This window comes from Callorhinus ursinus, unplaced genomic scaffold (assembly GCF_003265705.2).
Source record: "Callorhinus ursinus isolate GAN/ISIS: 27379988/994484 unplaced genomic scaffold, GSC_fseal_2.0 scaffold7, whole genome shotgun sequence".
Classification (NCBI taxonomy): domain Eukaryota; kingdom Metazoa; phylum Chordata; class Mammalia; order Carnivora; family Otariidae; genus Callorhinus; species Callorhinus ursinus.
The window spans coordinates 26,888,785-26,907,160 of record NW_027397069.1 but is presented as its reverse complement, the minus strand read 5'-3'; the positions used below and the strand labels follow the sequence as shown (position 1 = coordinate 26,907,160).

Genomic DNA, 18,376 nt, shown 5'->3' with positions numbered 1-18,376 from the left:
TCCCCCCCACCCACTCTGCAACATCAGAAAAGGCCAACATATCACCTCTGCACCGTGACAAATGAACTTTTGGGACACGATTCCTGGGCATCCCTGGCTTTCAGTACTCCTGATGTGTGGGTGGCAATTCCGTCTCGCCTCTCGGGCTCCCCCTAGCGCCTCCAGATGAAGCTGCAGGAATGGCAGGGCGCGGGCGAACATGCGGTCCCAGGCCCGTGCATGGCGCATGCGTAGCGCGCGAGCGCCTGGCTCGGATAGGAACAGTCCAAGTGAGAGGGGAGCTGGCTGTGGATTCAGATTCTTTTTCTTTGTGCAGTAGGGATGTGGCTTCTCTTCTCCTCTTCGATTGTATCTTAATTTGTAAGACTTGAGTGTGGCTCTGGAGAGAGCAAGAAAGGCAGTAGAGTGTTGTCAAGCTCTTCTTCGTTCTTCAGCCCCCCACCCGGGCTGGGGGCAGAGGGTTAGACGGTCCCAGGTCAAGAAGAGCGGGGGCGGAAGCGGCGGCGGCTGTGACGGCGGCGGCTGTCAGACCCGGAGAGGGGCCGTGCGGAGCGGCGATGGAGGGTCAGCGCTGGCTCCCGCTGGAGGCCAATCCCGAGGTGACCGCGGCTGGGATCTCGGGCTGCGGCCGCGGGCAGGGGTCGAGGGAAGCGGGCTGCCGCGGCTAGTTCAGAGCATTTGTTTCTATAAATTGTGTTCTCTGTTTGTTTTCAGGTCACTAACCAGGTGAGTGAGGTGTCTGTCGCTCGGGACCCCGGAGCCCTCCCTGCCCGCCTGCATCTCTACGCTTACTGGGAATCTGGAGTTAGATTCAGTGAGGGCCCCTCTTGCTCTGCTTCAGACGGGTGTGCCCCTTTACGGCCGTGTGCCTCCCACCTGGCTTCTGGAGATGCTCCCAGCTGTCTCAGTCCCTCCTCTGGTCCCATTGCCGTGTCATCACGTCTCCTGGGGTCCCCGGGTCTGAGGCTTGTGGCACGTTGACCCTGTATTCCCATACCTCTTCCCTCTTCGTTTTGCCTCCTGCTAGTGCCGATTCCCTAATTTCCCAACCCTTGTACCTTCTGGGTGACTAATTTGTCTACACTACCTGACTCCAAGCTTTGTAAACTCGCCCACTCAGTCCTTGTAATTTCATCCACCGCCTGCACTATGAAATCATCTTCCAATCGTCTTCTCTTGCTCCATCAAGTCACTTCTCTTCCCCGCCACGCCCCCTTTCTCTTCCAGTCCCTTAAAACTGGAATTCAGTTTCGCCTTGATACCATAGAAAGCGCAGTAATAGGGACCCACGCCATTCTTCGCCCACCTACAGACAAAGTTCCTCTGGGTATGGAAGGTTCACGTTTGGGGAGGGAAAAGGGAACGTCTCCCGCCCCTCGATTAACAGAACAGTAAGTGCTACCAGGTATAAACCTTTGATTTGCTCAGGTGTGTTTTGTCCTGACCTGTTTTTCATTCTCAACAGCTCATTGACTTTTTACTGCTCTCCTACTTTATCATAATGATATGCTCCCCCCCGCCCCCCGTAATCTTCCTTTTCATCACCAAGGAATAATGATTCATCACGTACTTAATTTTTTGTTTTCAACGCTTGTAGAAAATTCTTTATATACAGAAAGTAGATAGAAATGCTTTATCTTAATGTGGACAGCAAATCCTAAATCTTATGCAGTTTATTTTATGTTTTCAGAATGACTCCAAACTCTTCTCTTTAGTAACCTAGAAATGTAAAAAACTGAAAACCAGCATACATCTTTCTATATTACTCTTTAGGTGGCATTCCCTGTCCATTATCATGTCCATTTTCTTTTGTTTTCCCCCTTTGAAATTTGCTGTTAATTTTGTTCCTTAAAACACTTTGACACTTTTGTAAAAAGAGGGAAAAAAAATCTTTGGGCCGAAAAATCAGTATTTGCAACTTCTGACTTAGTGCCATAGTGAAAGAGGTATTTTTCTCTCAGACTTAATCCAAAATGATTTTTACACCTTTTGTGAAAAATCAGTTTACTATATATGTAGACTCTGTTCTTTTCCATTTATCTATGTGCCTGTTCTTTTCCCAGTTCCACACTGTTTTGATTACTGTAGTTTTGTAGTAAATCTTGAAATCGAATGGGATGGATCTTCCCACTTTGTTCTTTTTTAAAATTGTTTTAGGTTATTTTATAGCTCCTTTGCCTTAGCATACAAATTTTAGAATCAACTCATCAAGTTCTACAAAAAAATCATGATTTTGATGATGAATGTGTGTCTAAGTATATAGATTTAATTTGGGGAAATTAACATCTTAAAAATATTGAGTCTTGTAATCCATTAAGATGGTATATCTCATCATTCACTTGGGTCTTCTTTGATTTCATTCAACAGTGTTTTGTAGTTTTAGCATTTAGGTCTTGCACATATGTTAGATTTATACCTAAATATTTAGTGATTTTTGGTACTATTGTAAATGATACTGTTTTAAAATTCAATTTCTAATTGTCCATTGCTATGTGTAGAAATGCAGTTGATTTTTATATGTTGACTTGTATCCTACTACCTTGTAAATTCACTTACTCTGGTGGCTTTTTTGTTGATGTTTTGGGACTTTCTATATAGACCATAATTTTCTCTGTGAATAGACTGTTTTTTATTTGTTCCTTTTCAGTCTGTGTGCTTTTTATTTCTTATTGCACTGGTTGGGACCTTCAATACAAAGTTGAATAGAATGGAGAGAGAGGACGTCCTTGTCTTGTACCAGACCGTGGGTGGAAAACATTGGATTTTTTATCATTAGGTATATTAATCGTAGGGTTTCAGGAAATACTTTTCCTCTGATAAAGAAGTTTCCTCTTTTTCCTAGTTTGCTGAGAGTTTTTATCATGAATCAGTGTTCTATTTTCTCAAATGACTTTTCTGCATCCCTTGAGGTGATTATTTAAGGAAGAAATAATACCAATTCTTTGTAAACATAGAAGAGGAGGGACACTTACCAATTCATTTTAATGGCCAGCATTACCAGACAAGCCATAATATGAATAACTGCAAACCAGTATCCCTCATGGGATCTAAAAATCTTCAACAAAATGTAGCAAAAAGGATGTAGCAGTGTGTAAAAAGGATAATAATTCATGACTAAGAGCAGTTTATGCAGGTTATTGGAAAGCTAGTTCATCATTCAAAAGTCAGTCAGTATAATTAACCATATAACAGACTAATGAACAAAACTATTTTTTAGATGATATTGTTATTTGTTAATAAGATATAAACTTACTTAACTGTGATGTGACCCAGCTGCTATGGGACTTTCCCTAGGTAATCTTAATAAACTATAAAACGCATTCACTAAAAGAAACCACAAAAAAACAAAAAAGTGTACTTTTTCACATTAATTAAATAATATTATTTATATAATATAATATAAATAATAATACCTTTTATAATGCCAGGTATCTGAGAAGGAGCTGGTTATTCTTTGGTGATTAAAATATTCATGGTTTTCTACTTTTCATTTCAGTGGGAAGATAGACAATAAACAAGCAAACAATTAGCAATTGTTTTAAGTGCAATGAAAAAAATTAATAGGGTACTGTGATCGAGACCATCAGGAGAAACATAATAGGTTGGATGGTGACAGGAGGCCATTCTGAGGTGACATAAACAGGGAAAAGATGTTATTTAGTGTATGATTCTATACTATTTCTGGCTTGCTTTGGCATGGTTCAGTTTGTTTTAAAGAAGTAATATGCTTTTAGGGGAGAATGGGAAAAAATCTGAGTGTGATTAGTTTTAACCAAAATTTTTGTCATTGTTTCTTTATTCTCTGTATATTAGTGACAAAACTGAGGGTAGAAAATGAATAGAAATTTAATAACTGACTTAGAATTTGGAGAATTAATAAATTAAACCAGATAAACCCCAACAGTATCTATCCCCACACTCTCTATTTCCCTATCTTAATGGAATCTTAGGCCTTTTACTTGTTACAGTTTGATAGTTGCATATGTTATTATTGTACTCTTAGTTTGAGCAAATACTGTTGTATGTTCTAATGATGCCTAGTTTGTAGAAGAATGATCAATCCATATTTACTATATGGAGATCATTATTAACTGTCAGATATTAAGTAGTAACCCTGTGTCTCTGTAGATGTGGTAAGCAATGATTTTTCTTATTGATTAATATGCTGTCGATCCCTTCTAAGGATATTTTGTCATGTTGCAGGTAGGGCTTACCTGGAATAAAACCAGTTAAGTGATAGAAAAAATTATTCTCATTTAACTACTATTCTCCTATTTCTGCACCTAGGAATTACTACTAGTATATGTTTATTAGTAGTAATATCAAGCAAGTACTAAATAAGTGTAATTTCTGTTAAAACCTAAATCATTAACAAATAAGTAATAAGACGGAGTTTATTGCTGCCCTGAGCAGGCCATTAAAGACTGGAGAAAGTGGCTTTAGAACAAATTTGAAAGGAAAGTGAATTTTATTTTTCTATTTTCTTCAATTTATAAAATCAGAGTCTTTGTTATTTGACTGTTACCTAAAGAAGGAGGAGGAATTCATTATAAATTAGGGGCAAAGGGTAACAGATTTAAAATAAAGAAATCTAGTTTTTGTGCAAAACCTGGAAAGAATAGGTAGTTATAGACCCTTTGAGAATGCAAAGAGTTCTTTGTAAAGTTGGAGAACAAGGTACAAAAAAAGAGACTTCAGACAATGAAAAAAACGAGGCTAGAAAAGTAAATAGGGATGAGAGCATCCTGGAGCTCTGCATGTGGGTTTTGGCAGTGTGAGCTTGACAAATCATGTAAACTCTCAGACTCCGTTTTCTCACTGGTAAAAGGCTATATTAAAACCTACCTTGCCAGTTGCAATAAAGGTGAAGTACATTAAACCTTTTAGCATGGTTTCTGATACATGATACTTTTTAAAAATATTTATAAATAATTTTAAATTATTTGGTGGAAAATTTTATCATTGGACCATAGAATAAAAAAGATAAGTGGCCTAAGGATCTTTTATGGGCACATATTCTTTTTTTTTTTTTTAAGATTTTATTTATTTGAGAGAGAGAGCATGCATGAGCAGGGGGAGGGGCAGAGTGAGGGAGACAAGCAGACTCCCTGTTAGCAGGGAGCCCAACACAGGGCTCCATCCCAGGACCCTGAGATCATGACCCAAGCTAAAGTCAGACACTTAACCTGCTGAGCCGCCCAGGGGCCCCTAAAGGCACATACTCCAATTTACTCATTTTTCTGGACAAAATTGTAGTGGCATTGTGAAAATTTAGTGAGCTAATCAATCAGAATTTTGTTATTTTATTATCCAATGTTTAGAAAAGCCAAGAGACTGGTATTAGAGGTTATAAATCCATTATCCTGCTTGATGCAAACTGGTTGATTCTAACTGTGTAGAGATGGCTTTGCAAATGCATATATAGAATACTCTGTGGGTAGTCTGGAGAGTTTTTTTGGAATAGTTTTAAGATTGTTATTTTGAGTTTTCCTCCAGTTTTGTAAATTTAGCCAAAATACATATATGTGTCAGTTCTATAGTTTTTTGTAACTTACAAACTATATATACCTATTGTAAAAATAACACATTTTTTTTTAAACTGGAAAATAAAAAAGTTGAGTTCACACCACCCAAGCTAACTGCAGTCAATATTTTAGAAAATTTCCATCCAATCTTTCTCTGTTTGCATAGGATAATTTTAAACACAGGTTTTGTTTTTGTTTTCATGATCAACGTAGGATGGCTTCATGATATTAAAAAAAAAATGAGAGGTAAAAGTTGAAAGCCTTCTTCCTCACCCTTTCTCCACTTTTCTCCACTTCCCAGAGGTAGTTACTATTAATAGCTGCTTTTGTTCTTTTTATTCATATGATAACTTCCTGTGTGAATCTTACAGAAATCTGGTCAGAGGATGCAACTAATGTACTTGATAGATATTGATTGAATTTTTTATATCAATCTCATTTGATTAGCAATATGAGTAAAAAGTTAAAAAGTGTGATTCCAGTTAAAATTTAGCCATTTTTATGTTAATTTAGTCATTCATTCCTCAGTTTGTTACTTACCAGTCTCACTACAGTTGCTGCCTTGGATCTTGGTACTTTTTGTACTTAATAACTTTGGCTGCCATGGAGTCATTTGACAACAAAGGCCCTCTACTTCACAGTAATTGGCCAGTTTTGTCCAGAGTGTCACTAAAATGTTTAACTGTTACTTGCTGTTTGCGGCACAGATGTGAAATTACTCTGTTATGTGTACCATCTTGTTTTATAATTTTATGACAGTTTGACTTTTGGGGGTATATAAAATTAACAAATAAATTTAAATCGTCTTATTAAGGTTCATGATACTTTTACTTTTAGAGCTCTCAATCCTGGGCAGGTAGTATTCTTCTATCCAGGTACTAACCAGGCCCAGCCCTGCTTAGCTTCTGAGATCAGACAAGAGCTGGTTGTATTCAGGGTGGTATGGTCGTAGACTGAGCAGGTAGTATTCTGAGTTGATTAAATGAATGCCTGGTTCGGGCGCCTGGGTGGCTCAGTTGGTTAAATGAATGCCTGGTTTTAGATTAGGCAAATATATCTTTCCTGTCTATTTAACATGACACAAATAAAAATGAATATATTTTAAATACATGTCCATAGCTTAATGGACATACATAGACATACAGATGGCAAGATTATTTGTTAAAATAGGGATATAATCTTCAGTTCAACATAACTTGAGTGTCTTTGGTTTAGCCAGGTACATACAGTGCTAGGGGATGGGATTAAAAAAATGAATAAGACACAGTTCCTTCCCTTGATTTTGTCAATTTTAATTCTTTTTGGTTTCTAGATAAAACTAAATAAATTGGTTTAATGCTTAAAAAAACCCTGAATATTGAGAAGGGCATTAACTAAGAATTGGGAAAGTGGAGAATGGAGAGAGTAGTTTGGAGTGAGTGGGAATCAGATGAAGAACAGGTATAATATAGAGGAGCCCATTGATTTCTGTGGCCCCAGACTGTTGGAGAGCATGTGACTTGATTAACTTAATAGGTGTTGAGCACATTCTGCCAAGAGTTTTTTAATTTAATATATTTCTTATTAAACATATCTAGGACCTTATTTTTGACCAACCATATTATCATTAGAGTTTCTTCACCAGGCAGAGAAGGAGTTTCTCTGTTCAATTAGGAAGGTCTTTTCTTATAGAACCTGACTATGAGATGAATGGCACTGTTTATGTAACATGGCATTGTTTCTGTTGGTTTTGCAAGATCTCAATTGATGGTCCAAGTACATGCAATCATTCTTCAGGGAGAAGTACCCAAGGCACTGTCTTATTTTCAAATTTTAGATAATGTTAGATCAATAGATACCTTATATTCTTTTTTCTTTCTTTCTTTCTTTTTTTTTTTTTTTAGAGAAAGAGAGCACATGCGAGAGAGGGGAGGAAGGGGCAGAGGGCAAGGGAGAGAGAGACTCCTAAGCAGGCTCTGTGCTCAGCTCAGAGCCCAACATGGGGCTCTGTCTCACAACCCTGAGATCATGACCTGAGCTGAAATCAAGAATTGGATGCTTAACTGAACTGAGCCACTCAGGCACCCCAATAACTTATATTCTTGAACTAAGATATAATGGTGCATTTTTTGGGGGGGAGGGGCAGAGGGAGAAGGAGAAAGAGAATCTTAAACAGTTTCCAGCCCAGTGGGGAACCCAACATGGGCTTCGATCTCACAACCCTGAGATCATGACCCAAGTTGAAATCAAGAGTCAGATGTTTAACCAGCTGAGCCACCCAGCTGCCCCATGATGCATTTTTAATATGATTTTTTTCCCCTCTGCTCCTTTTTTTCTTTAATCTAAACCTTATTTTGTGATGGTGTACTTTTATAAATTAACAGCTTCATTCAACACAAACATTTATTAAGACTTCATTGTGAAATTGACATCATTCTCATTTTTTCTCTCTGCAATAGATTAGGGTCTAACATTTTATTTTCCTATGAAATCTTAAGAGTTTAAAAACCCGCTAATCTTTTGTTACAGTTGTTTTGCCAAGTATGAAAGACAGTGAAGTTGAATAAGTTTCACTGTGTACTAGAGGTCAGGAAGCCCATAGTTTACTTCTCATATCAAGCATTTTCTGGTGTACATATTATCACTGTACTTTTTTGGCTTTATGTACTTTTTGCTCATTGATATAATTTGTGATGTGTATTTCTCTTTAAACCTCAAATCTCATCTTCGGTAAGCAGGATAAACTGTGTTGACCATCTAATATAATTCTTTATTTGCTAGGACTTAAATACATCTTAAAAATCGTGTACTGGAAATGAGTTTAACAAACTAACTTGTATGTCTTTGGTGAAGTCCTGGTTTATTATGTTCAACCCCAAAGTAATGGATTTTTAAAGGGATTTTGCTTAATATATTATAAAATTTTAATGTTTCTTAATTGGTATAATATATTGCTGTCTCTTCCCACCCTGTTCATGGAAAACCTGCTTTACTTCATTCTTACCAAACATCAGTAATAATTGTACCTTTCATTCCCTTTTGTTTATTAGATATGTAGTAATACATGTTCATTATTTCCCTGTTAACACTACAATTTTTGTTTGTTTCAACTTTGTTTTCAACTTTTTACCAGTTTCTCAAACAATTAGGTCTACATCCTAACTGGCAGTTTGTTGATGTATATGGAATGGATCCTGAACTCCTTAGCATGGTACCAAGACCAGTGTGTGCAGTGTTACTTCTCTTCCCTATTACAGAAAAGGTAACTAAGATAATAAGGTTTCTGGTAAATGTAATGTTTTCTTTCAATGTTGAATTAAAAACATACTCTTCTTTAAGAACAGATGACCCCCTTCTTGCATGAAATGAGGAAATCTAAAAGACATCTTAAAAAAAAACCCTAGTTTTATTAAAGAGATGATATTTAGATTTTGATGTATAGATTGACAATAAAGCCCTGAGTTAGACTTTTAAACTTGGCTAATTTTCTTCTTTTATAAAATATTTTTTGCCTCAGCGTGTTTCGATATCACATTTAATCACATTTTGTTGTATATGCTTTAGAAATGTTAAGGACTAGAATAATCTTAAGTCTGTCTTAGAGAAGGTATGAATAAAGAATATTCATAATTTCAGTATATAAAATATGTAATTATTTTTAATATATATATATATAAAGAAGTCTTTTCAGAATAAACCCAGTATGTGTGGAAATTATTAAGTTTAAATACAGCTTTATTGGTAGATTTAGGATGTGTTGGGGATTATAATTAGTTGTTCTTAGAGTTCTGTATTTAATTTCAGATCTCTGTATTTCAGGCCTTGTCTAAATATATGCATTATGGAGCCAGAACTTTTAAATTCTTTTTTTTTTTCTTTCTCCATATACTTTTTTTTTTTGGCTAGTAATTTTTTTTATTATGTTATATTAATTTTTAAAACAGCTTTTGAGTTCATATCCTTCTGGTTTTTATTTTTAAACTTAGAAACAACAGGATGAAGTCAGTAGTTGTGAAAAATGAGGAAGTAAATGGAAAGATGTGGGAGAAGTGAAGTATTGATGACTTGGTGTATAGATGCTCAGGTCATCTTACTTTTCAGGAATAAATGGAGCCAAGTCTCAGAGAAAATAAGAATTAGGCTTTGTTCAGTCCTAGGAATTCCTGGATAATTTTCTTTATGCCATAACTAGCCTCAATTCAATATAAATTAAAACATACTGAAATATTTCTCTCTTCTACTTATGGTGCTACAAAAAAATTAATTAAGGAAGGGATATTTATTCATATTTGCTGTTTATAATATAGAAATTCAGAGTTAGAAATTTCTTGATGATTATCTGTTATTAGACTAAACTACTTTTAATGGTGAGGTTGTAATTATTCTGAAATTTGAGGAGGAGTTAGGACCCTTAAATTTACTCTCTCTTAGTCCAGTGTTCTTTTCTTTTCTTTCTTTCTTTCTTTCTCTCTCTTTTTTTTTTTTTTTGGATTACTAAAGTAAGCCAATAGATAGCTATCCCAGGACTCCAACTGTAAGGAATAATAAAAAGAAAAAAACAAACAGCTGCTTAATGCTTAGGATTTCTTAGTTGGTATGATACAGATATGAGTTTATGGTCTGAATTGGAAATTTCTCAAAACATTGAGTTTTATGACCTGTCTTTTTTTTAAAGTTTATTTTTATTTTTTTATTCACTTTTTTAAGTTAAAGAATAAATTGGATTTGGTCTCCTTCATTTAGTGGCTCTCAGTATTTAAAAAAAGCATGTTGTCCTTATCAGTTGGACTCTTCATTTAGTGGATCACCAGTACTAAAAAGCTGATTGTGCCTATTGCTAGAAAGAACACAATTCTAAAATGCTAAAGTGGAGAATATAATGGCATCTGCCACTTTTGGATCTCTCTTACAATTTGGTATATTCTCATTCCGTTCATAAGTGACATATTAAAGTCACTCAAAGGATATCTAGAGGGTATTTTAGGAATACAGAGTGTTTCAGGCTTCTGTGTTTTTTCTTTTTAAGATTTATTTATTTGAGAGAGAGAGAGAGAGTGAAAGAGCATGAGCAGAGGGGGAGGGACAGAAGGAGAGAGAAACAGACTCCCCGATGAGCAGGGAGCCTGACGCAGGGCTCTATCCCAGGACCCCAAGATCAGGACCTCAGCCGAGGGCCGATGCTTAATCGGCTGAGCCACCCAGGCGCCCCTTAACCGTTTTTGTTTTTGTTTTTGTTTTCAGAGAGTGAGAGTGAGAGAGAATGAGAGAGCGCTCATGTGCACACAAGTGGATGGGGAGGGGCAGAGGGAGAGAGAGAGAGTCTAACCAGGCTTCATGCCCCGTGCTGAGCCTGACACAGGGTTCCCTATCATGAACCTTGAGACCATGAGTTGAGTCAAAATCAGGAGGCAGAGGCTTAACCGATTGAGCCACCCAGGCGCCCCTATAAAGTAGATATTTTAAAAACATAAATGAGAATCATTTTAATGTATATTGACCTAGAACCACCCTATAATCAGACAAATTTCCGAGTCGGAATATGTAAATCTATTCCATTTTTTTAATGTGCTTTATAGTATTCCACTAAGATATGCCATAGTATGTTAACCAAATCCCTATTGATGGATAATTAGAAGTTTCCCAGTTTTACGTTTGAGTACTTTTTAATGTATTATTTTCATAAGTAGACTATTGACTCTTTTTTTTTTAATAGTATGAAGTATTCAGAACAGAGGAGGAGGAAAAAATAAAATCTCAGGGACAAGATGTTACATCATCAGTATATTTCATGAAGCAAACAATCAGCAATGCCTGTGGAACAATTGGACTGATCCATGCTATTGCCAACAATAAAGACAAGATGCACTTTGGTAAATAATTTTGTGTTACTGCTTGGCCCCCTCACCCTCCTAAGTTAAAAGTTAACTTATTGAGCAGTAAGTGGTGCTGTAGTTCTTTCTTTTAAAGTAGTAAAGGAAACCTTTTCCCCTCTCCATTCTTTTATAATGGGAATGTATATTTTTGTGTTGAAGAAATATTAAAGTTTCCCTTTTTTTTATAAAGATTTTATTTTTTTGACAGAGAGAGACACAGTAAGAGAGGAACACAAGCAGGGGGAGTGGGGGAGGGAGAAGCAGACTTCCCACCAAGCAGGGAGCCCGATGTGGGGCTCTATGTGGGGCTCGATGTGGGGCTTGATGTGGGGCTTGATCCCAGGACCCTGGGGTCATGACCTGAGCCAAAGGCAGACCCTTAACGACTGAGCCACCCAGGCACCCCAATCTTTCCCATTCTTTTCTGAGTGATAAACGGAGGTTTAACAAACAACTTAAAGCCTATCATTTATCCCAATTTTCTTACATTTCCAGCTTACCAGTGAAAAGGTTTTTACCCGAAAAGGTTAGGATGCTAATAGTATTTTCATATATCAGTGAGATAGCAAACCTTCTCAATTTTACCTTAATATTCTCAGAATCTGGATCAACCTTGAAAAAATTCCTCGAGGAGTCTGTGTCAATGAGTCCTGAAGAACGAGCCAGATACTTAGAGAACTATGACGTCGGTACCTTCTTTCTGTCTTGATCTCAATTATGGGCAAAGTTTTGTGGGATTGTAGATTCTGTTTGGGGGTTTGTCTTGAAACTAGTTTTAAGCACTTGTGGATTTTGTTGTGTCATTACCTGAAATATCCATAAATGTTGATCAGTTGCCACTTCTTTTCTACATCCAGAGCTGAATGAGAAAAAAAAAGTTTGATTGACAAATATTAAAAATACTTTATGATTGACCATTGCTTACCATTCCCTCCCTATAAATAAATATATGCCTGCCAATACCCTATGTGTCTTTCACTGGGAATTTGGAACAAGGCTGAATACCAATGGAAAAAGCAAAGGTTTAATGGTAGATGCCAGACCATACTTTAGCTCTTTCATCCTCTTAGTAATGTTTTTGCATGTGTGAAGACACAGGCTACATAATCTACTTTTAAATGATTGTACCATTTCATAGAATTGTTTTAGAGTGGCATTTAAATTTCATTGGTTTTGAAATCTATTTTTCTTTTGAAGTTCTTTTTACCTTTTAGTAACACTATTAAGTAGATGGTAAGTTCTCTGAAATTAGAAGTGGTGTAGTGTACAGATTATTTGGCTAGAAAAATGCCTTACACAGAGTTTTTGCCCAGTGAATCCATTGATTTGATTATGTTGTTTTAGCATTCTTATACACTTTGATTATCTTAAATTGTTTTTTCTTAAAAAAAAACCCTGCAGATCTCATAAGATATCTTTATTTTACACAAAAGTAAAATAAACAACACAAAAGTCACCAGTAATCCCACCAATGAGAGACAGCCATCATTATTCATATTTTTTATAGGGATATATATAGATATATATATATCTATATATATATTTCTATATATATATAGATAGATATACACACTATTTTTTAAAACAAAAATTTGATCACACTGTAATATTGTTTTATAACTTGTTTTTTTCACTTGACTTATCACAAATGTATTACGTACCAGTAAGTATATATTTGACATCATTATTTAATGGCTGCATAGCTTTCCATTGTGCAGTATTTTATTTCACCAAGAAATTGTTGGAAATTTAATATTTTTCCTCTTTATTCACTATTTAAAAAAATATACAAGGAATATTATTGTAGCTAAATCTTTACAGATATCCTTAATTGTATATACTTATGTACAATTACATGTAAATAAACTCCTGGAACAGAAATTGCTGGATCAAACAATTTGCATGGTTTTAAAACTTTGATACTTATTTCCAAATTGCCATTCATAAAGGTACTTTCACCCCAAATTTACTACTTTTGCCCTTTTTCTTCATTTTTGCTAATAGTGGGTATTATAAGAGCATTTTTTTTAAGTTCAGAAAACTAAAATCTCTAGCTTCTGATAAATGCATGCTTTCTGCTCCCCATTTTTATTTTTTTATTTTTATTTTTTAAAGATTTTATTTGTTTATTTGAGAGAGAGAATGAGAGAGAGAGAGAGCACATGAGAGGGGGGAGAGTCAGAGGGAGAAGCAGACTCCCTGCTGAGCAGGGAGCCCAATGCGGGACTCAATCCTGGAACTCCAGGATCATGACCTGAGCTGAAGGCAGTCGCTTAACCAACTGAGCCACCCAGGCGCCCTCTGCTCCCCATTTTTAAACTGCTGACTGAAGCTGCATGATTAAGCATAACTACAGCCAGAGCTGCAGAGGAGCATGTAACCTGGAGAAACAGATGAGATAAGTTTTCCAGTCTCTGTCTGTGAGATGCTTACTTTATTCTGGTCCCAGCTGAATAAAGTGTTAAAACTTTAGTTCTAACAAATAATTTAAATGTCTCCCACTTCACATCTGGAAATTACAAATAATCAGATAGTCACTTTCCTACGTCTTCAGGGATTTGTGGGTTGGAAAGTAGAGCAATTCATTTGGTTACCCAGAAATCATTCTTTAATATTAAACTGTTCCTAAATTTCTTCCAATTTGTTATCTCTTAACAAAGCTTTAGATGTTAAAATTTAGCTTTGTTGTTTTCTTTTAAAATTTTGGATATAGTCATTTTTTCCAATTAATATCTTGTGTTCTTATTACAGGCTATTCGAGTCACTCATGAGACCAGTGCCCATGAAGGTCAGACTGAGGTATTTCACATTTTTCAAAACTTTTCTTGCCATGTGTAAGTTTAACCATAGTGTTGTTGTATGGCGTGTAGTTTTAGAAAATTACTTGGACTTTTTTTTCCTTTGAGGAAATTTGCTTATGTGAAAGTAGTCATGAAGTAGCTCAAGAACATGTATTGATAAGCTATTAATAGGCACTTCGATATCAGCCATCTCAGTTTGTCTAATCATTTAGACAGATTGCAGACTGTGGGCTGGTTGCATCTTCCTTATTAGATTCTTTTGACTTATGCAAGTGTTTTGAGAAAAATATCTGCATGATAGTACAAGTAGATGAACCTGTAGGATTTTCAAGACTCTTTATCATGCCCAACCACCAGCAAAAAACCCATTGTACTCTTTGCTCAATAAATCTGTTCTGGGGCAATATGATTTCTACCATCTTCATTCTGTTTGTAGTTCTTCACCTGGGTCACCTCTCCTCTCCTTCATCTCTCTCTCTTTTTTTTTTTTCCTCTTGGTTTCTCTTATTCCCTCTCCATTTCTTTTCTTTCCCTCTAAGCCTCATGTTCCCACTTTTGGAGGAAGTTTTTCAAAGGTTATTTCAGTCAAAATGAATAGAGTTTAATTAAAGTCATTTGGTAAATTTATAACAAATTTAAGTCTTGGGGCACCTGGGTGGCTCAGTCATTGGGCGTCTGCCTTCGGCTCAGGTCATGATCCCAGGGTCCTGGGATCGGGTCCCACGTCTGGCTCCCTGCTCAGCGGGAAGCCTGCTTCTCCCTCTCCATCTGCTGCTCCCCCAGCTTGTACTCACTCTCTCTGGCTCTCTCTCAAATAAATAAATAAAATCTTTAAAAAAAACAAACGAACAAATTTAAGTCTTAACACCAGAAAATTATAGATTTTCTTCTTTCTTATCCATGTGTGACTTGAAACCATATTTTTTCACATACAAAGATCATATTGCCTTTATGCTTTAACAATACTTGAAAAAATATCTGATTTAAAAATATTGTTCTTAAATATTTTCATTATCTCCAAAAGTTTTTTTTTTTTTTTAAGGAGAAAACAATTCAATACTATGATATACCTGCAGTTTTTCATAGATTGAAGTGGATAAGTGAGTGTTTGGAATAAAGCCATCTAGGAATTTAAACACTAATTCCCCCTATAATTATATTATACCGTCTTGGTTGCTCTCAAGTTCTGTTTTCAGGGGTGTGGACTTTTACTTTTTGACTAAGTTTACACACGTACGTACACACACACACACACACACACACACAGCATCTCTAAATGTCTGTAACACCAGATTGGAAATTAATGGAACACTCCCTTTTTAAGTTGCTTTGTATGATCCTAGACATGTTCTTAATCTTCACTATGCTTTGCTTTTTGGTTTGTAAACTTATAGTATTAAAATTAACAATGATGGTGATCAGCATGAGATTATTATAAAATATGAAGACAATTATAGTAAAGCTACTAAATGCTTTAATACATGTTTACTTCAAAAAATTTGTCTTTGCAATACCTTCTCTTGCCTTCTTTTTGGTGGCTTTATCCATATTATGCTTCAATAACTCTTTTTAGATGATGTTCACAGCTTTCTCCAGACCTAAATTCCACTTTTCTTAATCTTGGATGCCTTTTAGACATCATCTGAATGATCACCAATATTTTGGAGTGCACTTGTCCTTGTTTGAGCTTAGTATATTGTATTTTAAACTTTTTCTTTCCTTTATTTTTCCCGTTTCTTGTAATAATTGCATCATACATTTTCCCCATTATTGCTAATCTAATAATAGGAATTTATTTCACTTCTTCCTCGAAGATCAGCTTCTTATGTAGATTCTCAATCCTTAATCTTTATTCTAATACTCATTCATTTTTACACAGTTCTCCTGGATTACCTTTCCTGAAAAGGTACTCAAATTTTTCTGTTTTGTTTTTTTTTTTTTTTAGTGTGTAGAAAGCAGTGATTATCAAGGTGAGGTAGGAGTAAAAGTTAGGATTTTCTGGACAGCTTTTTCTAAATTTATTCTCAGAAGAATTAATTGCTTTTGCTCATTTTGCATCTCTTATAGTTGAGGATCACTGCTAGAGTGGCCCTATTTTTTTATGTGTACTATAGCCTCAAAGTGTATTGGGGTAAAAAAACGAAAAGTGTTTGAGAACCATTCCCCAAGGATATACAATAAATTTCAGCCTCTTTAGCCTAGCTGTATTCAAGGCTTTCCTAGCCCTTGTCCTTCTAACTTTTCAACAGTGTCTTCTCTTTAAATATTTCTCTCTTGCCATACCTCATTTTATTGTTGCTGTGCTTTACCTCTTGCAATTTACTCTTGCTAAAAATATTCCTTTGTCAATCTCTGCTCTTCCTACTTCTACCCATTCTTCAAGATTTGGCTTAAATACTACCTTCTGCATGAAACAATATATTCCTTCTATGGACTCTTTTATATGACTTCTATTTGCATTTAGCTATTTTCATATTCTTTTTCATTTGTTTAAGATGTGTATTTTTTCACTTTTTTTCTCTACATTTTAACAGCCCTGAAATTAAGATGTATTTTTACAGTTAATGTCATAATTAACTTGCTTAGTTGTGCATAAAATGTGACACATAATGACTGGTACCTTAGATTTGATGAAATGGGGCATCATATCTACCTTACTGTGGCTCTTAGGCCTAGGGTTGGTATCTGGTTCATTTGGACATGCTCCAAGATATCCAACACCATTCCTTGCACATGAGCACCATACATACTATTATTTCACCATAATTCCCTCAGAACTATCCTTAGTGATGTAAGAACTAAACAACAACAACAACAACCCCATCGTTGTTTTTTCCATAGTCCTCTGTGTAAACAAGACATACTCATTAGCCATTTTTCTTCAATAGGGCACTACTAACATTTTGGGAAGGGTTCAGTTCTTTGTTGTGTGGGGCCATTTTGTACATTCCACGGTGGATTATAAATTACTGTATTTTAGTCACTATTTTAGTGACTCCCAGTCACTGAGAGAACAAAAACCCACAGCATACATTTTCAAATCCAGTATGAACCAGCTTAAAACTTTTGCACCAGGTAATATTTTTGTGATCATCTCATTTCAGGTTCATCTGCCATCTATGGGCTTAAGAGTTTTTGACATGTTATTATCTCCATTGTCTCTATATTCTAGCACACTGGTTTTTGTCAGTTCCTGGAAAACAACTAAGTCTTTCTTTCTTTTTTTTTTTTTTTCAACTAAGTCTTTCTGATTTGTATTTGTTTGCTTGGCTGCCATAACAAAATATCACAGACTGGATAGCCTAAGCAACAGAAATTTATTTTCTCACAGTTCTGGAGGCTAGAATTCAATATCATGGTGCCATCAGGGTTGGTTTCTGGTGAGCCACTCTTCCTGGCTTGAAGATGGGTACTTTCTCACCTGGCCTTTCCTCTGTGTGCATGTGGAGGGGCGGGGAGAGAGAGAGAGATTGATTGATTGATCTATCGATTGATTGATCTTGCCTCTTCTTCTTATAAGGACACCAGTCTCATCCAGTTGGAGTCCCACCTTATTAACCTTAATTACGCCCTTGAAGATCCTAACTCCAGATACAGTTACATTGGGGGTCAGTGCTTCAACATAAGCATTTTGGGGCAACACAGTTCAATCTGTAACACTATCTTTATGCTGTCTATTGACTCAGTACTCTTCTGGATATATCCCTCTGATTTGTATAGTTGGCAACTTCTTATCCATGAGGTCACTCCTGAAAAGTCATTTTTTCAAAGAGGCTTTTCTTTTATCACTGTTAAGTATATCCACCTCTGTGAATTTTCTGTCATAAAATCCTATTTATTTTCTTCCTGGAACTTGTAAATGATTTATAATAAGGTTTTTTGTTTGTTTGTTTGTTTTTCTGTTTACTTACTAGACTATAAGCCCCATGAGGTCATGGGCCTTGTTTGTCCCATTCACCTTGAATACCCAGGACAGTGCTTGGCATGTGTAGGCATTTATGAGAAATTACATATATAAAGGTAAGGAGCACAGGATATAGGTTTGTATGCTGACTCCACTACTTTGTAGCTTAGGCAGGATACTTTCCTCGGTGTAGATGGAAGTAGTAGCATCTACCTCATGGGACTGCTGTGAAGATTGCTGAGTGAATCATATAAAGTGCTTAGGATAGTGCTGGGCATGTAATGGACCTTCAAT

The 18,376-nt window shown here is 36.0% G+C and overlaps 1 protein-coding gene across 5 annotated transcripts in view; it reads left to right on the top strand.

Annotated features, from left to right (window-relative positions):
• The first annotated feature begins 308 nt into the window (after positions 1–308).
• Positions 309–18,376, top strand: part of UCHL3 (ubiquitin C-terminal hydrolase L3) — a 43,482-nt gene continuing 25,414 nt past the window's right edge. Inside the window, exons 1-6 of one of the 5 annotated variants that reach the window (XM_025875058.2) lie at positions 317–599; positions 715–726; positions 8,638–8,766; positions 11,218–11,374; positions 11,977–12,062; positions 14,129–14,176. In XM_025875058.2, the coding sequence (XP_025730843.1) occupies positions 558–599; positions 715–726; positions 8,638–8,766; positions 11,218–11,374; positions 11,977–12,062; positions 14,129–14,176 (474 nt within the window). In that variant the 5' untranslated portion in view covers positions 317–557. Of the gene's footprint in view, positions 600–714; positions 727–1,246; positions 1,406–8,637; positions 8,767–11,217; positions 11,375–11,976; positions 12,063–14,128; positions 14,177–18,376 lie in introns of those variants that run through there. The other 4 variants (XM_073894439.1, XM_073894441.1, XM_073894440.1 and 1 more) reach the window with 4 other exon arrangements.